Source organism: Sciurus vulgaris (genome assembly GCF_902686455.1).
Source record: "Sciurus vulgaris genome assembly, chromosome: 8".
In the NCBI taxonomy this organism is placed as follows: domain Eukaryota; kingdom Metazoa; phylum Chordata; class Mammalia; order Rodentia; family Sciuridae; genus Sciurus; species Sciurus vulgaris.
The window spans coordinates 110,390,627-110,416,799 of record NC_136468.1 but is presented as its reverse complement, the minus strand read 5'-3'; the positions used below and the strand labels follow the sequence as shown (position 1 = coordinate 110,416,799).

Below are 26,173 nucleotides of genomic sequence, written 5' to 3'. Positions count from 1 at the left end.
TATTTTCATAGACTAATTCAGTCATGAAAGCATGCTTTCATTGAGTGAAACAAACATTCCAGAAACGAGATGGGTGGATTTCTTTAAAGTGAGTGGAAGGTGAAAGCAAGTCCTCCAGTCCTAACCCAGACTGGGATTTCTCTGGGTCAGGAAGTACAGAAAGGTGGAAAGCAAGGGTCCAGTTCCCCCAAGCTAGGCCTGCCTCTCAGAGAAGGGCCCTCTCTCCTACCTCTGGCCCGGGGTACAACTTTAACCCTGTCATGGTTGTATGGCTTTAACTCTGTCCCAGGCTCAGGGTGACCACTGACCAGCAGCTGTAGGGACCATCTGTCCAGAATGGTACAGTCCTAGTTTCTTCCCAGCCCATCCCCTGATGCAACTGCACCCGTCCTAGCACTGACCTATTGCAGTCAGACACCCCCCCATAAAACCTTAGTGCAAAACACACGAGAAGGTGTTTGAGAGAGCAGAGACATTGAACCGCCCAGTGGCAGACCAGCTTTCTAAAGTTGCCACTGACGGCAGCAGCTGGGGACAAAGGTTAGTTGGAGATTTGGTCTAGACCCAGGGAACACACGTGCTCCAGCCTGAGTTGCCTGCTGTGATTCACAGCCCAGGGAGGACATTGAGCAGGGACTTTTCTGGCCGATCAGGTTGAAGACATGTTGTTGTCGTTGTCATCGTTCTCAGCCTTACCGCCCCCGCCCCCACCTCTGCCATGGAGCTCCCTGCAGGACAGTGGGAGAGGAGCCTGTGTGGTAATTACATCAGCCCCCGGAAGGCCATGATTGGGCTACTAGAGTGGTTTGATTCACCACCTAAGGACCAGTGCGAGGCGGCCCCAGGGGTGGGCAAAGGCAGCTAGTCAGAGCACAGCCAGTAGGACTGGCATCCACAACCTGAAAGGGAGAGCCCAGCCTGCTGGGAACAGTTGGGGAAAACCAGGAGCAAACTCCTGTGCAAAAGGCAATCGGGATTTAAAATGCCGTCTTGTCCCTCTGACAGCTTTTTCCATGTGGTTGAGGTAAGATTTTTTTTTTTTTTTTTTTTTAAACACATCTCACCTTCCCCTAAAGATTGCAGTGTTGAGGCTGGGACAGATTATAATCATCTGAATTTCTGCTTGACCATCCCTTTGCCTGGGACCTGTTATATCTTTATGGATTTGAACTGGACCAGAAAATGAAACCTGCTTGTAATTTCATGGTTGTATTCTTACTGAGCCCTTTTATTATTGATTTAAATTTTAGCATATGCATGTTCATTTATCTCATCCTCTTCTTAAGCTTCAGGGAATGTGAGATGGGTGGTGGGGAAGCAGGACCAGGTGGCCCGGACCCAAGAAAATAAGAGAGCAGAGGCATCAAAAGTTAGGATGGCAAGGGAGAAAACGTTTTTGTTGGTGTACTTGTTTTTGTAGTTGGTCCAAATATAAAATATCCAACCCTGGACCACAATCAGTATTTTAAGTGAATTCTGTTGCTTCCTAAGCCAGGTTGGTGGCTTGACTATGTGCTCCATGTTCCTGTGAAATGTCAAGGGCATTTTAAGAATGTTGTGTCATGAACCTACCGGCTCTGTCCATGGGAGTTAGAAAGGGGAGAAGGAAAAAGAAGAAGGGGGATATCAATGGGTCCTCTTTCTGCATCACTGTGGCCAGAAAAAGATGTCCATGTGTTGGAGCACAGTATACTGTTTCTACTCTTTTCTGTTTCGTCTCAGGTTTTACTTCTTATAAGTACAAAATTGTTTATCTGTACATGTTCCCTTTGTGTATTGCAGGATGTTAAAGTCTTTAGTGAAGATGGAACAAGCAAGGTGGTGGAGATTCTGACAGACATGACGGCCAGGGACCTGTGCCAGTTGCTGGTTTACAAAAGTCACTGTGTGGATGACAACAGCTGGACTCTGGTGGAGCACCACCCACACCTGGGATTAGGTAAAGAACATCCTGGGGTGGGGACAGCACCTGAAAACCTCAATGTGCGGTCAAATGAAGATGCTACACCAAAAGTGCGACTGCACTGCCCTCAGTGCTAAGTTGGCAGGCCGCTTATGTGTTGCCCTCGATAGCTTCTACTTCTTTTCTTTCTTCGAAATTTCACTTCCTCCTTCCTAGCCCTCTCTTCTCTCATGCTTTGAGAATCTTGCCTTGGATGGTTGAAGCAGTAACTTCCACAGGGCTTCGATATAGCACCAAGGTTCTCTGTGTCTCAGCTCCCTGTTCTGCCTTTCAGAGCCATGGGGGCTTGTTGCACACCCTTGAGCTGGGGGAGAGAGAGGGGCAGCCTTGCAGTGCCCTAGGTAGAGCTGGAGAATCACAGGGTTGAATTGCAGCTGCCACTCTCCAGAAAGTCGTACTTTCTGCTGATAAGCAGGGCACCCTGATTCCAGGCTGCTGGCAGGGAAGCTCACTGGGAGGGAGCACGTCATAAAACAGTTGCATCCTGGTTTTGGTATTTGCATAACATCTCTGAGCTGGTTAGTGATGCCCTGATGGTGTGTTCCTCTGTGTGTGTGTGTGCATGCGCGCATGCGCACACTCGTGCACCTATGTTATGCCAAGAAAGCAAGGGTATATTTTACATCATGGAATATTTGAAAATATGTACTATATCCAGAACCAACTTCAAGTTTTGTTTTTCTCAGATTTTCTGTCTCAGGTAAAGAAGCTTTTCAGACTTCTGTTTAAATTCCTATTGGAAAAAGTGTTGTGCCTGTAATGTCATACATATATATTTAGAAACAGAATTTTCTCCAAATCAACAGCTATGTTTCTTCATTTCTCAAAGCAGAAATAAAAATCCTATGATAGTAAACTTCCCATAGTTTTAAATTCTTCTCATGAACCTTTTTGAAACATTAATCAATTGAATCTAAACCTCTAGGTCTAGAATGTTCATTTAACTAAATAGCATCTTTCCAACAGATAGGGTACAATTTAAGCTTAATTAACACAATGTAAATTTGAGTTTTCATTGTAAGTTCCTTTCCAGCTCCATCTGGACTTTTATATAGATACATGTGTGCTTTTAAAGGAAACATACAGAGCTTTTGCTGATTTCTTTCCCACCCCTCCTGGTGGCCAACTTGTTTGTATGACAACAGAGCTTTTCTATCGTCACTAACAGCCCTCTCCTGCCAGGTTCATTCACCTGCTCCACAGTGAGTGGCCGTGATGTCACACCTGTTCCCATGGAGACAGACTAACTGTCCTGTCAAGCTCTGGTTTGAGATATCTGTGAATGGATCCTACAGGAGTCTTTTAAGACCATCACAAGCATCTGTTGATACACAGATAACTTAGAAATTTAACAATAGTGGGAAACATGCAGCATGTATGTGTATATGCACATATGTATATGAAAACCATATGGAGAACAGTAACTGCAAAAATGAGTCTGCATAGTTGGACCAAACAGTAAATATTGTTGAAAGCCCATTCAAAACTCTGAAATTCTTCATCTGAAAGGAGCAGTAGAAGGGACTTCTACAGATTTTTTCTTCTTCTTCTTTTTATTTTTTTTGTTGCTGGGGATTGAATCTAGTACCTTGAGCATGCTAAGCAAGCACTCTACCACTAATCTACACCCCAGTCCCACTTCTGCAGATATTTGACACATGCATATAATGATGCACACTTAGAGCATGTGGTACAGATACCCATAAGATTTTAATATATAAGGAATATTTCAGAAATTTTGATTCAGGTATTTCTTATAGCCCTGATTTCTACAACTTACAATATATAGATAAATTATACATTAGAACTTTGGAAATAAACGAATGATTTAAAATTTCTTCTGAGGTGGTAGAGAAATCAATAGCCAGCGTTCTTAGAGATATGATATGTCTATGTCTCCTTCTTGTCTTATTCAGAGATGGACTTAACACATGTTTTAAAGAGATGATACTTTATTTTAAAATTAAATAAAAAGGTGGGAAGGAGTAAGAAAGCAAGGAAAATGAGAAAAAGGAACAGGATACTTTGATCAAAATTTGGATACTACTTAACAAACAAACAAAAAAAATTAATGACCTCACACAAATAGAATTTAGAGATACTTGGAGTTCCCTTGAATATCCTTTCTTAGTTGTCTTGTTCAACAACAGTGCCTTTCTCTTTAGAGACAAGTGGTCATGTTTTCATATAGGCTGGGTTGTGCAGAGAATTGTGAGAGTTTTTAAGATTCACCAAGTTACACTATCTGGAAAGGTCAGCACCCCTAGGACAGGTTCTGCTTCTTCATTCCATCTCTGACTTCTCTGCTTGTGCTTTTGTTATGTGTGGTCTAAGCCTGTTAATTTATAACAACAACAACAGTTAAGTTGCTATTTAGAGGGAATTCTTATTTCTTTCATGATTAACAGCATTTGTCTGCCAGGGCCCCATTGACAGGAAGGTTCAGGTACTGGGCTGTGGGAACCCTTCCAGAGAACCCTATAGGTGTCTCAGCACTCTCTCTGGGATGGATACGAAGACTGCAGCCTTATGAGGAATTCTTGGTGATGGCTGACGGTCTAGTTCACATTCCTGGGTCTTTCTGGTGCACTCAGGTCTCACCTATACTACAGGCAGGGCCACCCTGTCCCACATCCCCAGGCATAGCTGTATCTATGTTGGGAGTAACTCCCTTAGGTAGTTACATGTTGGGTCTCCTCATAGGGACATGGACATACATGGGGCTGACAACTTGACAAAAAGGAAGCAGTGCTTGCATATCCTTGAGGCAGATTCTAAAGCAGAGCATTACCCAGTCCTCTGATAATCAGTGGCTTAAGAGATCTCAGTCTGACATCATTTTTTGTCTGTGTATGATTTCAGAAATTGAGGATTTCAAAGTACAATTACAATACTGATTTTAGCAGCTAAAATATTAGGTTCTGAGCAATATAAAACCTTTTTTACACCCAGAAAGGAGCGATGACTCTTGAAAAAGTGAGGGCAATTCCCAAGAGAGCCTTTACAAGATGTCTTCCTTCTCTCTGGAGAAGAGCCTCCAGGGCTCTCCTCTGGGACGCTCCATTGTACTGATGGAGAAGCTGAACAGTGACTGCCTGCCTTGCTCTGTAGAGCTGTGTCTTTGTCTGGTGGGACTTGGCTCTGCCCACTCTCCATTGCATTGTGGGCAAACAGGGGCAGAGATCTGTGAGCCAGGAGCCCATAGCCCTTCCCAGGCTCTTCCTGTCAGCACCTGAGGGGGAGGGTATTTACCACTCAAGGTGCCTTAGAAACTTGTTGCAAAGCCCTGGTCAGTCAGCAAAGTCCCTTAGTGATTGGTGATCTTAGGTGAATATATTTTATATTATGATTGCCGGAAGCCCTGCTTCAGTCTGTTTGTTCTTTCATAATTAGCACTTCCCGTAAGACCAACCTGTTGGGGATGGTTCAGCCTTAGTGTCTGAGAGTTGATGTCTTAGCAATGGAAACACTGCCCCCGATCAACACCACTCAGCAGGCAACGATAAGGCAGGTGAGGGTGCCAGCATGGGCCAGGTGCTTTGGAAGGCATCCCCATCCCTCTTCTCCCAGCACACGAGTCTCCGGAAGCTCCACTTCAACTAGCACAGCTTCCCATTTAGAGCACATAGTGATTTTAAACAGTCAGCCTGCACATACAACAAGTAAATGAATTTTTAAGAGAACTTTTGAAAAATACAGATTTAAGTGTACAAAAAGGTATTTTGGTATAACCCTGAATTTGAAAATGGAATTACAGATAAACTCCATCCCATGGAGCCTGGTGTGGTGGGTGGGGCTAGACTCTCACATCCAAGTCCTGAATGATGTGGGCATCAGGCACAGAGCAAAGGACAGATGTTCTCGAAGAGGGGGCACTTAACAACCCAGGAAAGAGAAAAGGGTTCCGGTTAGATTCTGTGGATTTCAAGGATTTGAGAATTTCTGTTACCCTTGCAAATTTGGCAGAAACATCTCAGGAAGAGCAACAGTTCTCTCTGGAGCTGTTTCCAGCTTTGTGTTTGTTAACAGTTGGGTGAGAAATGCTGTGAGAGTAACTCTTTGGGGTCCTGCAGCTGCTGTGCTTTGGATGCTGACAACTGACCCATGAAGAAAGTTGTCGAAGGAGAAAACTGGCCCATTTTGATCCTCAGTTCTCAGGCAGAGCCCTTCCCAAGCCAATTTTCTGTCTCCACTCCTTCTTACGTTAGAATAAGTATCAAGTGATATTCTTTCCTCACTAAAATATGTATAGATAGAGAGGCCACTGACAGGGCTTGTCCCAGCATCAGGATGGTTTTCCATAGACAAGCTCTCTTTGTTCCCAGTGTCTCAGCCCGCAAAGCCCTGAACTAATTGACAGCTCTCTTCCTTGCGTGGGTTGTGCTGAGGAAGGATGTGCTGAATGGGGCTGGAGGTTGGCTCAGGCAAGCCCAGGGGCAGCAGCTGGTATCAGGAAGAGACAATGGACTCTGGCCTCTTTTCTGTGCACCGGTTCTGTGGTGGTCCCTCCACTGCCAACTGGAGGGGTGTGGTGAAGAGTCATATGAAAGCTGCTTAGTTTAAGACAGAGAAACAAAATTTTCTTTGTTGAGTTGTCTGACATTTAGGTTTTTTTGTTTGTTTGTTTGTTTTTTCCTCATGGAGTAGGATAGTGGTGTAGATGCTGGACTTAGTTTAAGATTTTTGAAAAATACAAATGTACTTCAAGGAATTTTTGCTTTTTCTTGTGAACAAATAGTGATTTTGGAATACAGTGATAAAAAGTTAGCATTCTGGTTTTGCTTAGGGCCACTGGAATAATAGGAGGTTTATGGATAGCCCTGTGAATGTTAAAAAAAAAATGGGTGGGAGAGCTTTGAACTGATGATATCCACTCACTGACTGCTATGGAAACAGTCCCAAGTGCCCAAAGCCAGTCAGTGGCAGCTTGAGGCTACACAACTATGGATCCCTGAGGAAGGGGGCTTAACTGCCACCTCAGCCACTCTTTTCAACTGGGAGCCATACCCAGAGATCCGAGGCCCCTGGGGTTACCAGAATGACCTGAGTGGGAGAAGCATGCTCCACATACAAGCCAGTTTGGCGATCTACTGGTTATCTGAGGCCACAGTAGAACCCCAGTCCCCTGGCCACCCTTCCACAGGGCAGCAAACTCTCCTTTGTCCACCTGGGGTCTGATACCAGGGGCAGTTTCACTGAGTGCAGTTTCCCCAGTACAAAAGGAGAGAGGGGCTTAGGGTCAAGATCAGAGCATATGCGCTTTGACCATGACCTCTTAGGTCTGCTTCTCCCCAGAGGGTCCCTCTTGATTCCTCAGGGTTCTCTGGAGACAAGATACCCTTTGCTTCAGAGACAGACGTCTTGTCCTCACTGAGGTAGCTGCCTCTTCTCCTTTTAATTTCTCCTTATTTTACCTGGTGAAAATGTTTTATTCTATAAACCAGCCATCAACTGGTTGTTGGTTTTTGCTTTTTGCTTTTCCTGTAACAACAGAAAGAGATTTTTCCATGAATAAATCTAATGGAAGTCATTGATTTGTTTTCTCCTCAGAACATCTATTTTAAAGAAACAACCTTGAGTCAGGCATGTTTTAAAAAACAAGCATCACAGTTTTAGTCACATGCTCAAATTGTATGATTTTTCTCTCCTTTTCTGTACTGGCCAAACATAAGGTCTGTGTTTTAGTTTACATGTTGCTGGCAAAATTCCCTCTCAGACAGGGACAAGTGGGAAGTATCCCAGGTCTGCTGGTGGTGCCAGGTCTGGCCCTTCTCTGAGGTTCTGTGAGCTGCTTGGCAACAAGAGGAACAAAATCCCTTTCCTTCATAAATTCTGGCTTTAACTACATTTCTACTAGGAAGACTGCTCCTTGTAACATTAAAACCAAGGCTGAGGACATATCCATCCAAAATTTGCTCCTGGTGCCAACAGTGACCCTGTAAGAGGAGTACCCATGGTAGTAGTTGTTCTCTGTAGACAGAAATTCTTTTTCCAAATTCCAAGATCGGTTTCATTTGGAAATGCTTTTTTCCTGAACTTTGTTCCTTTCATACAAGATGAGAGTTTATTTTAGAGACTCAGTTCTGGCTGCATGAAGGACAGAACTGCTCTCTGTCCATCCCATAGCACCTCAGTCTGTACCATGTTGGCACAAGTCCACATACTGACCCTGCTGCAGATTTGCTCATTATTGTTTATTGTATTATTTGATAAGATTATTTCCCTGTCTTAACCACCCCAGCCTCATTACAGTTTTTGAGGAGATTCATGGGAGGGGATGTAACTTCCATCAGGGAGCAGAAAGGCAAAGCTTTCTCCAAGCACATATTATTTGGTAGTAGGCCAAGTTCTTCATGCTTCACATTTAATCAGAGTGTACAAGCAGTGGGGAAAATAACCTTTCCAGATGCTCTGAAGTATGTGTGTGTGTGCGTGCGTGCTCGCACGTGCACAATGAGTACTCTGTGTATAGTGTTTTTTTCTTTGCCTTCACATATAATCCAGTTGATGAGAATATTCCATGATGTGGTTAGTGCTGGCTTCAGTGTGAAAGATGAGTACATCGGTACATCCTGTCTGAGAGCAGCATCATGTGGCTGCTCCCATATTATATTCCCAAGGCAGTTTCAGGCAACCAGGTTTCTTGGAATCCAAGGGCTCCCAGTGCTTTCCCACCTCTGCAGCCTCTGCTCTTACCCACCCCACACCTTATAAGTCCTTTTTGCACAGTGTCTTCCCTACTTTCCTTTTTGTTTTTGAATATTTTTCCAGTTTTTATAGTCTGTTCTTTAAAAGCATTGAGATTCCTTAATGTAAGGGCAAAATCATTTGACTTTCTCCTTAACATTTTATTGATGCCAAATATAAAAGAAGTGTATAAAAGTCCATATTGACCTGAATTCTGTATTCTATGTATTTTAAGACCTCTTAGACATTGGGTAGTGCGTTAAAGAGAGATTTAAATTCAGTTTAGTTCCTGACCTCATCTTCGTTCACAGCATTTAAAGAAGTCAGCCAGACTTTGGAATTGGTGGTAAAACTGCCTTGAAGTTTTTGCCTATCTTATCTTACACCTAATACTTTTACCCTGCAGAAAGGTGCTTGGAAGATCATGAGCTGGTGGTCCAGGTGGAAGGTACCATGGCAAGTGAGAGTAAATTCTTGTTCAGGAAGAATTATGCAAAGTATGAGTTTTTTAAGAATCCCATGGTGAGTCTTATCTCTTCAGATTTGTGGTTTGGAACTCCTGAAATCTTAAAAGTTTATGCATGGGTGTTTAGTAATATCAGATTATAAAATAACTGTGATCCATGGGTCAGCGTATGCATGTGAGAATCTGAGTTGCTGTTTATTGAAGGCAGTCTTTGCCCAAAACAATCTCTGGCACTTAACTAAATACCCTTGTGACTAGCTAAAGGTAGTAGTTGCCTTCAAATAGTAACAAAGGAAAGGGCGTCAAAGTCTGGAAGTCAAAGCGGGGAGGAGAGACTGCTCTTGTTCAGTTATTTTGAAAGTTCTTATTTAAATTGGAACAAATTGATCAAGACTGAGCAGAAGAAATACTCATATTTTGAAAATATCAAATATTATCTTGTGACTGTATACAGAAGAATGAGTAGAGCAGTCAGTATGATTGATTGGTTTATCGGTGTCATCTCCTTGACTGTTCTTTCCTCTTCTATTTTTTGAGAGACACTTGTCCTGGGACATAACACGAGAAGGAACTTCATAATGTCCATAGCACTGGCTCATAACCCGAGTCAGGGGGCAGAGCAGCATCAACTTGGAGATAAGAACCAGGTCCACTTCTGGCATGGATAATTTAGCTGCTTTTTTATTGCATAGGAAGAAATCTGATAATTCTTCCTGGGTAATATGGCAGAACAGACTTTTTCACACAACTCTGTCCACCTTGTATACTCTAGAAATTCTGTATCTCATGCCATTCTTCACATCACTGAGATTTAACCCTGGCACACCTCTTTGCCACAGGACATGCCATGAGACATGAATTCTGCATTTAATGTAGTATATATTCCAAACTTGGATCCATCATGTGAGGAAACTGAATGTAACCTTTCAAAGGAGCTGTTTCCATTCTGTGATAAGGGAGTAAAGGGGGCTGTCGTTTAAAGTACAGATGTGCACAATTGTACCAATAGGAACTTTTTTCTAACGTGGACAGACCTGTAAGTGTTTCCCCCACTTTGAAGCTAACCTTTAACATATTTGTTTTTCCTCATTTCCTCAGAACTTCTTCCCAGAACAGATGGTTACTTGGTGCCAACAGTCCAACGGCAGTCAGACCCAGCTTTTGCAGGTATTGGACGAAAATAGAGTTTCTGCTGAAATACAGTTTCCAGATAAAAGTCCTCTTGTAACTGTTATGGCAGCTTGTAAAAACTTGAAGAGGCTGGGTCCTTAATCACATATTAACCTTGGCTCTTAGTGGAGTTTAGAGTAACCAGAAATAAATGTGTGCTTGGGAAATCTATGTGTAGCCAGGCTCCTTCAAAGCATTTACACCCAGAATAAACTTGCTGTGACTTAAAAGCAATCTGAGTGTTGCCATCGCTGAGCCTGGGCCAGGAGGAGGGCAAGAGAGAGAAACTGTGGTCTTAACTCTGAGCATGGCTTCCCAAGACAGGCCACTGCCTCGCTGCTTGGAAATTTCTACAAAAATACTGATTCTTACTTCAGAGTGAAGAATGATAAGAAAGCCACAAAATCCTTTTGCTTTTTTATCTTTATTTTTTAAATTTTTTCTATTTGTTCTAATTAGTTGTACATGACAGTAGAATGCATTTATAGATTTTGATAAATCATACATAAATGGAGTGTAATTTCTTATTTTCTGATTGTCCTTTTATTTTTATTCAGTTTTTTTTTTTTTCTTTTTTCTGTATTTGATGTGGGGAAAATGGCAACCCAGGGCCTTGTGAACGCTGGGCAAGGGCTCTACCACTGAGCCACACCCCCAAGCCCCACAAAGCCCTTTTAGAAGTAACTTACTATGTGTTAAAATTAAGGAAATTTGTTTGAATTGTCCTACTTTCTAAATGTGTATTCAAAAAAAAAAAAAACCTCTCTCCCCACTCTCCCCACTCCCTTCCAGGGGATGGGGCCATGGGGCCAGCAAAGCCTCTGGGCTGAGTGCCGACTCACATTCCTCTTGGGGAGTTGGGAATGTGAAAGGGAATGTAACTGCTGCCCCCCAGATGTGTGTCTGCGTGCAACATGTCAAGTAGGAGAACAAACCGACAGTATCCAGACCTGTGGGGAGGGGCCGTTGTCTGTTTCTACTCCGAGGCAGAGAGCCCATCTATGCCACACCCCATTTTTTTTCTTCCCGATGAAATTGTGTGTGTGTGTGTGTGTGTGTGTGTGTGTGTGTCCTCTAAGATGTTATTCATAAAGCTGCCTATAAAAGCAGTTATCTGGGACAGTGAGCTGTCTCCAAGGTGTCCCAGGTACTTCATGGACAGATACCTTTTATGTAACTCCTTTTTGAAAGAATGCATAGGTAAAAGTGGCAGCTTAGTTCTTATTCTTAATTCTCAGTGTTCCTAATCTGCTGCTGCTGGTACTTGTTCTTCTCCTAGTTCTGATAATCAGATTAGATATTATTTAGAAATCTTGAACAAAGGGCAGAATCCTTAAGTCTTCTGCCTTATAAGGAAATTATGACTTTATGTTTTTATCCAGTGTTAGATTAATTTGCTTGCCTGTGTTTCAGTGCTAATTATATTCTGTGCAATGCCAGTTTAGATGGAATGTTAAGGCTTTTGAAAGGAGAAATACCTCAGTTTGACCAAAAAACATTATAATAATTCAGAAAATGCCAAACTGAACAATAACATATCCATTTTAATTATTGTATGTTAGCATTATCTGATTTTTTAAATTTGCTCTTCCACAGAATTTTCTCAACTCCAGTAGTTGTCCTGAAATTCAAGGGTTTTTGCATGTGAAAGAGCTGGGAAGGAAATCGTGGAAAAAGCTATATGTGTGTTTGCGGAGATCAGGCCTTTATTGCTCTACAAAGGGAACTTCAAAGGTGAGTTTGAAACCCACCACCACCACCACACCAATTCTGCCTCAGTTACCTCAAGGTGATATGAATAAGAATGAACTTGGGTTTCATTTTAAAATGCACCTTAACCTCTTCCATGCTTATTTACTAATAAGCTACATGTACATGTGATAATTTACTAATAAGCTAATTGTGTAAGAGTTACAGCTCTATTGAGCCACCTGAGAAGCTGGGTGGTAACGCAGACCTGGGATGGCCTGCTGCATCACTTCTGCAACCCCGAGCTGACCAGTCCTGGCTCATGACTGTGGGATGCAATAAGACCCTCCTGGCTGCTTTAGTCACTACAAAGATTGACTGGTTTTTCATAATTTTAGAAGTCGGGATGCAAACTAGCCATAGGATGTTTATTGGCACCTTAATGCCAATATAATACAGGTCATTATAGACATTTTTTGTAGTCAGTTGCCCTTTTGTGTGTGTACTCATTGGGAAGAGGGGGTGAGAGATATGAAACAGCTACAGGCCTCAGAACGAAGCTGGTGACATTGTAGACTTCCTGTGGGCTCCTCCTGGAGGTCTCCTGTGGGCTTTTTGCACATTTGTACCTACTCTTTTCTTGAGACTGTCTTACAGACACCCTGCGGTAGGAACTATGCCCTGCCAAACTTGGCTGGATATTTGCCTTGGAAAAGCCACAGTTTCTTCTGCTCATTTCAGGAGAGAATAGTGAGCTGGTGGAGCCCAAATGAAAGCACTGAGCAGCTGTGGCTCTGGGAAGTCAGTAGCTGCTAGATGATGTCCCATCTGGGGAGAAGGGGTGTCTTCTTCATTGTGTGGCTTTGATCGCCTGCAGGGCAGGGTAGGGCAACTCCTTGACTTCCATGCTCTGATTTATGGCTTACTCATCATCCTCATACAAGTTGAAGCCAGGAACAGTTTGTAGCATAGAGCAGGAAATAGTACTTGGCTGGAGAGTTCAGAAGGGCGGGCCCAGCTGTCAGTGGGAAAACCCAAGGCACCAGGGGACTGGAGTACAACAGCATGTCATCAGTGGTATGGCCCTGAACATAGAATGTGCTCTTATATTGGACCTCGGGGCTGCAGGCTTTGTCCTGGCTTTTACTCCAATCATGGGGCTGTGATTTGGCAGAAGTATTAAAACATTCCAATAGTCTTGTGTCTGAGTGTTTGAAAGGTAAGGTTTTGAGTGAGGGCTGGGCAAAATTTGGTTCTCATTTAGCATTTATTTCACACCACTGCCAGTGGGGAAGTGTGTATGAGTGTGCCCAGGCTGATTTCTACTTATAAAGATGTGAGAACAATTGCTCTTTGCTGTGAGACCTGACCTCTGCTTTTGCAGGAGCCCAGACACCTGCAGCTGCTGGCTGATCTGGAGGACAGCAACATCTTCTCCCTGATTGCTGGGAAGAAGCAGTACAGCGCCCCCACAGACCATGGGCTCTGCATTAAGGTACTCCACCAAAAGGCTGTCCAAATTCTAGGACTGGGAATTCAAAGGATTAATTCCTGTTTTGCCCACCATGTGTTTGTTGCTTCTTTTGTTCTTAACAGAAATATGGTTTCTTGCTGGACTTATTCATTCCTGTAAAAAGTAAAGCTAAATGTATGCTTATGACATGTTGATTCTCAAGTAGCTCAAAGCTTAAGGAAAAGCAGACATATGGTGGATAATGCCACTTGGTAGGCTCAGTGGCTTAGGGCCAGTTGGGACTGAACTGTAGCCTAGTATTAGTAGTGGGAAGAGAACAGTCTTTGGGCAGAAGACCCCTGGTTTGTCACCTGTAACCTCCAGGTACTGAGTGAGCTGGCACTTTTGTTCATGAGGATCATTAGATAGGAATGACCACAGCAATATCTACCTTCTGTGTTTATGAATGACTTTGTGCAGATGTACACACATAAATGCACATGCATGGATGGGCACATATACATATTCACATGTGTGTGCATGTGGCCAACAATGTATGTGTACTCCAGTAAATGCACTTGTATGTATATGTATATATGTGTGTGTGTGTGTGTGTATAAATATATAATATGCACACAAATACACATGCACTCACATACAAAGACGCACATGTACACACATATTCCCACACACATACACACATGCACACATTTACACACATGCCTGCAGGGCCATGTTCTGCCCCTAGTGAGGTTATAGTAATAATTACAATCATAATGGTGCATGATCTTTACTGAATACTATGTATGAAATGTTCTACTAATGGTTTTTATGCCTATTATTTAATCTTCATGGATACTTATGGAGTACAAAACCATCCAGCTTCATTGCCCATGTCAGGTAGCCAGTGAATAGTTGTGTTTGGACCTCACCCCAGTGGGCTAATTTCTGAGCCAGAGATCAAGGTCCATTCTAATGGGAAAAGAGAACATAGGGATCCCTTCCTTAGCCTGTAACACAACTAAAATGTCATCCTGAAATATCATCGCCAGGTACAGTAATGCTTGCTTATTCCTGATATTGATTTTATTGCTTCTGGTTACCCATGGTCAAACAGGGTCTAATGTTCAATAGAAAATTCAAGAAATTGTTTAAAACATTTAAATGTCCCAACATTCTGAGTAGTATGATGGTATCCCACACTTTTCAGGCTCCGTCTTGCACAGAATATTGGCTCTTCATCCAGCATATTCACATTGTATACACTACCTTCCATTAGTCACTTAGCAGTCTCTCTATTATCAGATCTGCTACTGCAGTATCACAGTCTTTATGTTCACATAACCCTCGTTTTACTTTAAATAGTGCTTCCAAAGTTCAAGAGTAGTGCTACTGATTCAGATATGCCAAATGGAGTCCATCAGCGTTCCTTTTAAGCAAAGATGTGAAAGTTCTGGACTTATTAAGGAAAGGGAAAAATCATGCTAAGGTTACTGAGATGTATACTCAGAACAAATTCAATACCCATGAAATTGTGAGGAGGAGGAAAGAAATCTGTACTACTTTTGCTCACCCCTCTCATACTGCCAGAGTTAGGGCCACAGTGGGTTAGTAAGTGCTCAGTTATAGAATCGAAGCTATCATGGGTTCTGGTCCCCACTAGAAGTCTTGGAATGTATCCCAGAGATTAAGTGGAGACCACTATAGTAGGAATCTACTTCAAAACAGATAAAGGCTCAAGATAGACTCAGGAGGGGCTGGAGGCTCCTCTCCCTTCTTGCTGGACCACCCTAGCGACACACTTTTCTCTGCTCCCATTTTTGTTCTCACAGATGCCCGGAGTGCTGGGCTGCCACTCCCACTCCTGGCCCCTCCAGATTCCTAAGCTGGACGAGCAACTCGGTGTCCATCCTGAGCACTGTTCTTTGAGTTACAGCAGGGGTTCCACATGGAAGCCCAGATTAGTTTACCCTGTGACAGGCTTCTCCCTTGGCTCACAGCTCTGCCTCTGCCAGGCAGACCTGTCATTCTTCTGTGGCCACAGGATACAAAACACACCCCTACCTGCCTTGCATTGTTTGGTTCTATCTCAGTGCCCCTTCTTCATTACTCTTCCCCTCTGGACTTCCACTGGGGGTCCATATTGGGACCATTCCAGCTCTCCGTAACCTCTTGGGGGCCTCCCTGCTTCCCAGCTAATGCACCCAGCCACCTTCTCAGTCTCCCTGGGAGGTGACTTTGAAGAGCTTTCCTTCTGTAACTCAGGAAAGTGGTTGTCCTCCCATAGGTTCCAATGGCCCTTCAAAAGTGTTGGACATCTCTTCCTCTTTGTTCCATCCTGCTTCACATGCTGATTGCCTCGTGATTATTTGTTTTGCTGTCTGACTGCTCTGCAGTTCCCAGCTAGGGAAGGATACATGCTTCAGCAAAGGATTAAGTAACTACAACCAGCCTTGGTCTGGTCTGTTGGATCCTCTGTGAAGGAGGATGCTCTATACCTGGAGGGGAGTGTGCATACTCTGTGCTCCCTGCTTGGGTGACCACAGCATATTGCCTTGGATTTGAGTGCTGTGCTGCCCTGCCTCAACGTAAAGTATGTTTCACACTTGCCACTTTGCACTCATCAGTTTTCCTTTTCCCTCCACTAGCCAAACAAAGTAAGAAATGAAACTAAAGAGCTGAGACTGCTCTGTGCCGAGGATGAGCAAACCAGAACATGCTGGATGACAGCATTCAGACTCCTCAAGGTACTTGGTGACTCGCGGTGTGTGGTGGATTTACATCTCCTTGTGGAAAATGGGCAATAGGACTTAGGGTCTATTCTGACATGAAAATGCCTGTAACTTTTCCAGTATTCTATCACAGTATATTATTTATCACATGTAGTTATACATTCTTCTAAATGAGATCTCAGGAGCTTCTAATTTAGAAGATTAGAGCCCAGTTTTCTGACCTCAATACTATTGACATTTTCTTTGCACTGTAGGACATTTAGCAGCATTCCTGTTCTTGCCCCACTTGGTCCCTGTAGTATCTAGTTGAGACAACCAGTTGAGACAATCAAGACACCTCTAGACATTGCCACATGTCTCTTGAGGACCCAAGGGTGAGAAATTGTCCCTGAGCAACACTAGGTTATAGGAAATAGTAGATGTACTATTCCATTTTTGTTACTGTTACAAAATACCTGAGGCAGGCTACCTTACAAAGGTTAGAGATTTATTTAGGTCATAGTTCTGTAGGTTCAAGGTTATGGTACTTGCCTTAGCTCAGCTCTAGTGAGAGATCTTTTGGTTGTGTCATTGTCATTGCAAATGATAATGGCAGAAGCACACATGGCAGGAAGAATTTACATCTCCTAACAGGAAGACAGGGAGCCTTCATTACATACTCCCAAGACCTTCTCACTAGGCCCCACCTCCTAAAGCACCACACTGAGAATAAGCCTGCAACACAAACCTTTGGACACATCATATCCAAACCATAACAATAGATGAGAAGGAGCACTTATTTTTATGGCTGGGTAGACTCTGAGCTTCCAAAAAGTCAGGGCCATGAGAAAAGAAGCATGATGCCAAACTTTATGGTTCACCATAGCTAGTATCTCCTGATCAGTTCTAAAAGAATTTATTAAATAAAACCTTGTCTGGGACAGCGCCCTTGGTGGCAATCATAATAATTGCCAAAGTGATTTCCTAAAATCACTTTGTAAAGCCACAAACAGAATGGTAAAGCACCTCTCACTTTGTTTCCTCAGTGTTTCTTTGCACACATACAGTACATCCCATGTGTCTATAATTAATTATGTTTGTGCAGTCCACTCAAGTTGCACATCAGCTGACCAAGGGTCCAGGGGTTTCTGGAGGAGAGACTTACTTGGCCGACTGTGGCTGATGCATACAGTGGTCTGCAGATCACTTTATATCAAGTCCCACCCTTCACTAAACTAGAGTGACTTTTCATTTGGTCCAGAGGCTCTGAAGACAGTGCTGAGGAGATGGACAAGCAGAAGGAGGCTTAGTTCCAAACACTCCTTGAGGAGCCACAGAAAATAAGCTCTATGGAGAGATTTCTGTGTTGGTCAGGTTTTCATCACCGTGACCAAAATACCTGACAAGGAAAACTTAGAAGAGGAAAAGTTTATCATTTGGTCTCATGGTTTCAAAGCTCCATACTGACTCCATACTTTAGGCCTGAGGTGAGGCAGAACATCATGGCAGAAGGGTGTAGTCTAGGAGCTGTTCAGCTCATGGCAGCTGGGAAACAGAGAGAGAGAGAGAGAGAAAAGAAGGGCCAGGGACAGGTAGAGATACCAAGACAGTGCCCCCAGTGATATACTTCCTCTAACCACACCCCACCTGTCTACAGTTACTGCCCAGTAGTCCATTCAAGTTATTAGCCTGTCAAATAGATGAATCCACTGATGAGATTGCATAATTTAATCAATGCACCTCTGAACATAGCTACATTGCCCAACACATGAACTTTTGGGGGAACATTCCAGATCCAAACCTTAATAGCCTCCTATGTCTGTCTTCCAGTACCTTAGTTTATTTTTTTTTTCCACTAATACACACACACACACACACACACACACACACAAATATTAAATCAAAATTTTACTAATTCACAATAGAAAAGGAGATGGTATTATTATAAGATATTATAGAGCACAGTCGATCCTTTCTAAGCTAGATTTCAGTCCGTCGTCCTTGGGGAACGGTTAAATAAGTTATGGGATGTCAGTCATCGAGAGGAACACTCTGTTCAAAGAAAGGTTGGTCTCTGTGCTCTGTTGTAGAAAAACTATTAACAATTAAAATGCAAAGTGTAGAACAGTGTGTGTGGAATATACTATGTTGGTGTGAAGGAAAAGGGGAGGAAAAATGGAAGTGTGTATTTGTATTTTCTGTCACACATGCAAGTGTTGTATAAGACTGCAGGGGGAGGAGAGATTACAATCAGCTGGGCAGATGCGGGAGGAGGCCACATTGGAACTTTGAAATTTTTGTTTGTTTTAATCCAGCAATTAATAGTTTATTTTTAAAAAGGCAAAAAGGAAATGAGAAAGGAAAATGGTGGTGTACTTTATGAAGCTATAAATTTTATTATACTAGGTAATACATAATAAAGTCAGTTAGTAAGTTCTTAACCATTGTACCATGAGTGGAAAGAAAACAAGTGTCTCCCCTTTGGTGCCATAGTATAGCTAATCACAGGAAGGGGAAGTGAACAGGGCTAAAAGTGGCAATATTGTCTGTTATTAGCACTAACAGTGATGCATTGTATAATATTAATATAACATCATTAACATTTATTGAGCATTTACCATGGGCCAAGCTCTCTTCATTCCTTTACATTCATTACCTTATCTCCTCACAGTAGCTTTGTGACATACATATGATCCCATTGTACAGATGACAACTCTGAGGCCCAAAGTATGACCACTGGGTTGGGGCAGAGCCAGGATGAGAGTTCCATGCTCAGGCTCCTGAACCCCTTTCCTAACTACCCTGCTTTCTTCCTTTTTTCCCTTAAGACCCCCTGGGCAGTTGCAGATCTAATTCTACATGTAGTCCTGGTATCCCAGCCATTTTGCAAGTATTAATTTAATCCAGAGACCCAGATTCTAGACACATTTAGGATTAAAAAGTGCCATTTTTACAGGAGGCTTGGGGCCTAGGCCTTGCATAAACATGGCAGTGGCAGAACCTGTGGGCCAATCTCCAGTGACATGAGAGTCACTGTGCATTTCTGTCCTAATTAGTTACACTCCAAGGTCTGTCATCATCTTGAGCAGGCTTCAAGATGTCCACAATTATGTCATTTCTTAGGACATTCTGAAATGTCTCCTCCCTCCTGACCCCCCATCAAATGGTCTTAGTTAAAGAAGAGAAAAACATAATTAGGAGATGAGATTCTAGGGGAGATGGCTCCTCCTCTTTGTACCCCATGTTGCCATCAGAACAGAGTGCTCTTTGCTCCCGGAATTTGTGCTGCTAGAATCCAGGGGGAACCTGCTAAAATGCCTTCTGCATCTTGTATCTGCTATTTGCACAGGGTGACTTCTTGTAGAGGGTATGTTGATCCAGTCCATGGTCAGTCTTGGCCTTCTTATTGCTGGACAGCAAGCTACAGAGAGCAGGACCAGGCAGGACCCACAAACCAGCCCTCCTGGGCTTATTCTGTGTTCAGTCATGGGTCAAAGTAGCATCTTGGCTGATTCACTTCCAAAATTCTGAGGACAAGGACTTAGAGCTCAGAAAATTAGAATGGAGTCAGAGTGGGAACCAGCCCACCCATGCACCTCTCGCTTTGACTCTTCCTCATTTGATGTTGTATCTCCCCCTCTTGGCTGCTGGATATCATGGGCAGTGCCAGAGTCTACCTGAAATGGGTGCAGCAAGTCACCAGACAGGGAATTTAGACTGGAGACTCCCTAAGAACTCCTTTTGGTCCTCCATGGTGTGACACCAGAACACACTAAAGTAACATTAGATTGAGTTTTTATATGGTTGACATGCAGGTCTTATCTGTAGTGAGTGATGAGAGGTCCTTGCCAGCATCAGCCCCTCAAACATGTTTGTCCCCTAAAAGTGCATCAGACCTTTTTTGTTCTTATCTGGAACAAAAGGGGAAGTAGATAACACATGGGGAATTATTTGTTTTGCAACAACTGTCAAAATGGAAACCCTAGAATCTTGAATCGTAAAGAGCTACCTTCCTACTATCCCTAATTATATCCAGGTATCTTTTCGGTTTAGTGGAGAATAATCAATGCCAGCAATATTGAAATAGCAGTTTTGTTATTTAAAAATACTTTTTGGAAGGAAATCTTATTATTTTAAATTAACCCTAGAACCTTCATACATCTTTGTCCAGCAACACTTTTCTTTAAAAAAAATAAAAATAAAGTAGTCTTACATCTTGTGTCTACCTAGAAAAAGTGAAACATTGCTACACTCAACTTTTCAGGAAGATGCTATTAGAACACAGAGCAGCAGAGAATAATTGGGTTCCTCATTTCTTTATAATACATTGTTAAGTAATTTCTTGGATGCAGTAGAGTCTTTGCAGGGAGTGTTAAAACTTAATAATAGTTATCTGTTACCTCCTCCCCTCCTCCCTCTGCCTTCTGAAGTTTCTTAAACTGCTATAGAAATTCATCCCCTAAAGGGAGGTCTCACTTCATCAATCCAAGAATCTATAATTGTGGTTGCTTTGGTTTTAAATGATCTGACACTGGAAAGGCAATTAAATTAGATGTTCAGCAGAAAGTCAGACTGCTGAGAAACAGGGTGCCTTCTCTACACAAATGCTGTTAAAATACGGCAATGTGTGCCTGGAACAAAAAGAAAATTCACAAGTAACCAGGGGAAGCAGCATGCTAAATGCAGAGAACAGAATCGTTTCAGCACAGTGAAAAGATTGTGCAGAACAAAAACAGACCATCCACATGCTGGGTAACTGTTGAGTACTTGCTCTTTGACAAATCCAAGGCCAGGAGTTCAACATACCTCAATTCGTTTAATCGTTATGAGAACCCAGCGAGGGAGGGCTTGGGCCTCTGTACAGATCCTGTGATGGTTAAGGATCCCTGAGATGGAAACATCTTAGGAGTCATAATAAGACATGCATATGACTCAGGGTTTCCTCAGCCCTTCCCCTGCAGATGGTACCTACCTACAGCATACTCACGCCCAAGGTCACAGCCTCTTTGGATGCCAGGATTTTGACTTGTGGTTCCCAAGAGCCAATCCTGACAGTGAGACACTCATCTCTGCAGCTCATGGTACAGCAGAACAGACAATATCCAATGCAAAAAGCTGTCACGAAGCTAACTATGCACTGTGAAGGACTTCTCCTTGAGTCTGAGATTATGTGTAGCTCGTTTAGTTGATATCCTTTATTTTATAGAATTCTGATATTCAGTAATGGGATATCCAGTGTACCTCACTTAGTTGATATCCTTTATGTTATAAAATTTTGATGTCTAGTAAATGGGTTTATTTTTGTGTGTATGTTAATTATCTTACTTGATAAAAATAATTGCTAAACTCTAAGGCAATCACAGCATTTTTTCCCTCCCCAATTTTATTTCTTTTGTAAATCTAAAAGAGTGAGAATCCTTGGTTTAGACCTTTCCCTTCACTCTATTCCCCGTAAGATGATCTTTCAAGTCTTACGGCTTTCTAAGTTTTTTTGAAACAGAATTTGTCCCCCTTTCCAAGCAAAATCTCTTAAAATTCTCCAAAATGTAGGATAGAGAGAAAGGTCAATCAAATGATGTGGTTTATCAGATTATTCCTAATGAGCAAACATTCCTCAGTGTCATTGGCTTATAGTTCCTGCCGCTGCCCTGTTAGAACCTGGCAGGTAGAGCAGCTGCTGCCTTGAACATTGCCCACATCCAACATGCAAAAAGAAAGAGACAAGTGTGAAGGGGCATTTTGCATCCCTAGTTATTAAGCTTGACTCTAAACGACATGTCACTTTTATGCACTGTCATTGGTCTGAACTAGGCATATGGGTTCATGGAACTGCAGGGACCCAGGAAGCCCAAGCCCACTTGAGCATGATGGATCCCCCCTCTATGAATATCCATCCTAATGTATGTCATTTATGTTCTTAACATTACTTATTATGCTAACACTCTGTATAGGGAGGATGTCCCTTATCATGGCAAAATATTAACTGTGTTTAGCAAGGTGTCACCACTGTCCTTATTGCAGAAATATCTCTAATTGTTCTACAGACACTTGCAAAAGTAACCACCATTGCCTTTCTTCTTTATTGGATCTAAACGTTCAGTTAGATGTGAATAAGAAATAAGAGATCTGTATTCCAAAAAATAGGAGAAACATTTCTAGGCTCATTCTTTCTCTGAAATAGTTGAAGGAAAAAAAATAATTGGATTATATACATATATTTAAAATCCAGTCAACTAAAATAAAAAAGAAAGTAGAAGGTAACTTTATGGTAGAGCTGATATACAGTAAGTTAATATCTAAACAATAGAAAGAATATATATAAATAAATTACCACCATCTGGACCTTCATATTTCTAAATGGAAACAACATGAATTAATAATATTAGAACTGCAGATAAAAATGGAAAACATTCAATTTTCTTAGTAATTGAAATGAATTGAAAATATAACATAAATTAAATAGCATTTTATGCCTACTTAGAGACAGTATTAAACAATTTATGGATCAAGGATGGTATACAGAAGTAAATTAGAAAATATGTCAACTGAGTTATCAAAAATACAACAAATTACAACTATAAAATTTTAAAGGCAAATTTTATATATACATGTATATATATATATATTTAAATAAGCTTAAAATCAATGATCTAAGTATCCCCTTCAAGACATTTTAAAAAGGCAGTCAAATTAAAACCAAAGGAAAAGGAAGGGAAAGGTATATAAGAGCCCAGAATTACCTATTTATACAGATTTAGTACATCTTATCGGAAATGCTCAGGAAAAAAAGTGGTTTGGATTTTGAACTTTTTTTTCAGATTTAGTATTATTTGCATGTGCATAGTGGGATATCTTGAGGATGAGAACTCTTATATGTTTTACATACACCTTGTACACATAGCCTAAAGGTAATTGTTTAGAATAATTTTAGTACACCTGTGTTTTAACTGTAACCCATCATCACATGAAACCAGGTGTGGAATTCTCAGTGTGGCATCATGTTGGCACTCAAAAAAATTTAGGATTCAAAGCATTTTGGATTTCAGATTTTCAGAAGGGATGTTCAGCCTGTGTGAGTGTTTGTGTGTGTGCATGCATGTGCACAGTGCCTCGTGTGCAAGTACGGGAGGCTTGGGACCAACCTCAATTTCATTAATTAGCTAGGATTGAGAATTCAGCAAAGCTCTTATATTCATGGCATTACACTGAGCAGATACAAATCAAAATTGGCAATGGGAAAATGTGTGTGGGAAGGACCCAAGAAAGTTCCAAGTAGGAGATAGTGGCTATCCTCTCCTAGAGAAGTCATATGCACAGCACTCGCTTCCATTGACAAAGATATGTGAGAATACACAAGGAATTTCCAACCAGGGAAGTTTGCACAAGCCTTAGTGTCCAGATTTTATTGATGGTTGTCCATATAGATACTACTGACCCTTCCAAAAGTCAAGTTAATATGTGCGGCCCAAAGACCCAGCATAAATCACATTGTATTATACTATGTGACCTGAGCCAAGGCCTCCGGTTAAACCCAGTCATTTCTTTCAGGCAGAACATTCCAAAAACTTAGAGACCACCTCCCAAGAGTGGGGTTGAGCAGGGAACTTCCTTTGTGCAAGGTTAACCCATTACATCTCTCTGTCTCTTCCTCTATTCACTTACACACACACACCCCCCCCCACACACACACAGTCGGCACTCCATATCCAGTTTCTGCATCTTTGGATTCAACCAACTGTGGATTGAAACTGTTCTTTAAAAAAAAAAGAATTTGTATGTTTATACTGAACATGTTTCTTGTGACTATTGACTAAACAATACAGGACAACATCTATTTACATAGCATTTCCATATTATATATTATACATAATCTAGAATTGATTTAAAGTGACTAGATTTATATGCCAATACTACACCATTTTCTATATGAGACTTTTGGGGGCTGGGGAGATAGCTCAGCTGGTAGAGTGCTTGCTTGCAAGCACAAGGCCCTGAGTTCGATCCCCAGTACCGCAAAAAAAAAAAAAAAAAAAAAAAAAGAGAGAGAGAGAGAGACTTTTGAATCTGTGGATTTTGGTGTTTGCATGGGATCCTGAAACCAATCCCCAGTGGATACTGAGGAATGATTGTGTACATGTACTTGCAAATATGTGAATAAGTTGAACTATGTCTGTTATTAGTGCCCAAGACTTTAGAATATTTATGTCTTTTTGGTAAATCAATTCTATGTCATTATGAAATACACTTAGTTATCCCTAGTAATGCTCCGTGCTTTAAAGTCTAATTTGTCTTATATTAATATAGCTTTGTTTTAATTAGTGTTTGTATCGTTTTCCTTTTACCATCTTTTTTCTACTTTTCTGGGTTCTTATGTTTAAGGAATATTACTGATAAACACCACATCTTTTTCTTTACTTGGACAATCTTCATCTTTTAACTGGAGCATTTATTGTAATTTAATTGTATTATTTAATTTACTGATTAGTATTTGTATTCGAATCTACCATTTGCTAGCTGTTTTCTAGTTGTCCCACTCTCCTTGTATTCCTTTTTCTCTTGTTTGGATTTGTCAAGTTATTTTATTTATATTTTTTTTCCTCTTTTAACACATCTCTTAGATATTTATATACTGTTTTCTAGTGGCTACCCTAGATATCACAACATGTATCTTTAATTTATTGTATTTCATATAATTTAGTCCTTTTACAACTTCCAGGTCAGCCTAAGGACTTACTCCATTTTCCACATTGCTCATTGTGAAATGTTTTCATTATGAATATTAATTGTCTATATATTTAAAAACCCTAAGACAATTTGCTGTTTTGTTTAATATATTCAGTTTTTATTTTAATCACCTCCATATCTGTATGTCAGTTTTTCTTGACTTTGCATTCTTCTTTGTGGGACTAGAAGAATTCAACCCAGCAATTCTTTTAATGTGGGCCTAAGAAGTTTTTTCAATTTTTGAATCACCTACATTATTGAAGGAACTTTTTCTTGGTTGTGGCTGTTACTTTCTTCTGCATTCTCACCCATTCCATTGTCTTCTGCATCTCATCATTTCTGCAAACTGTCAGCCGTCTATCCTCTAGTGCCTCTATGAAAATAATGTATGTTTTTCTCTGGTTGCTTTTTTTTATGTTTTTCTCTTTGTTTTACAGTAGTCTTTCCACGATGTGTCTGGGTTTTAACTTATTTATCTTGCTCTTTGAATCTGTTGCTTGATGTCTTTTTGTTGATTTTGGAAAATTCTTGACTATTGTCACTTTGGGTTATTTCTTCTGACCTGTTCTCACTCTTCTCCTCTCATGGGAATGCAATTATACCTATGTTAGACTGTTTTGTCATGTTCTAAATGTTTTTATTTTAGAAATGAGTACATACTGTAGGACCTAGAGCTGGATCGGAGCTTACGTCCCCTGAAGGAATGTCAAGAGGAAGATGCACTCTGCTTGATAACTTTGTTTCCTCTTCCTGATTCTTTTATCTTCCAAGTGGGTGGTGTGAGCCAGTAATTTGGGAGTGTTGGTTGGGATGTTGGATGCGTGTAAGACTTTGTAATGCCCTGGGTACTTATTGCCAACAAAAATAAAGCACAAACTGCTGAGCTGGTTAAGCAGTAAGCCTGGTGGTCAGGGGAAACACCAGCTTTGGTATATTCAAATTCTAAATCCTTACTCTCCTGAGACCTTGGGTTATTTGCTTCATTCCTCTGTGCTTTAGTTCCATTATCTGTAAAACAAGGATAATTATAGTACATAGCTCATAAAATGGAGATGGTTAAATGAAAATAATAACATAAACCATTTAAGACAGTATTTGGCCCATAGCAACACTCAGTGAGGTTAATTCTTCTTGATCCTATTATTATAATTACATCTGTCACTGTCATGTATATTCCCCTTCCAACATTCCAAAACCAGTCAGTGTTCATCTCCTGCAGCATAATAGCAGAACTGAAAGAAGTGCGCCATCTTGAATGTGCTTCAGTTCATGGGGGCTATTAACAGTATTTTTCATTGTTCTGTACTCAA

The 26,173-nt window shown here is 41.4% G+C and overlaps 1 protein-coding gene across 6 annotated transcripts in view; it reads left to right on the top strand.

Annotated features, from left to right (window-relative positions):
• Window positions 1-26,173, top strand: part of GRB10 (growth factor receptor bound protein 10) — a 198,281-nt gene that overhangs the window by 156,162 nt on the left and 15,946 nt on the right. For 4 of the 6 annotated variants that reach the window (XM_079150330.1, XM_079150331.1, XM_079150329.1 and 1 more), the window contains 6 exons: window positions 1,783-1,939; window positions 9,057-9,172; window positions 10,215-10,283; window positions 11,883-12,020; window positions 13,360-13,470; window positions 16,077-16,175. In XM_079150330.1, the coding sequence (XP_079006456.1) occupies window positions 1,783-1,939; window positions 9,057-9,172; window positions 10,215-10,283; window positions 11,883-12,020; window positions 13,360-13,470; window positions 16,077-16,175 (690 nt within the window). The other 2 variants (XM_079150332.1, XM_079150333.1) reach the window with 2 other exon arrangements.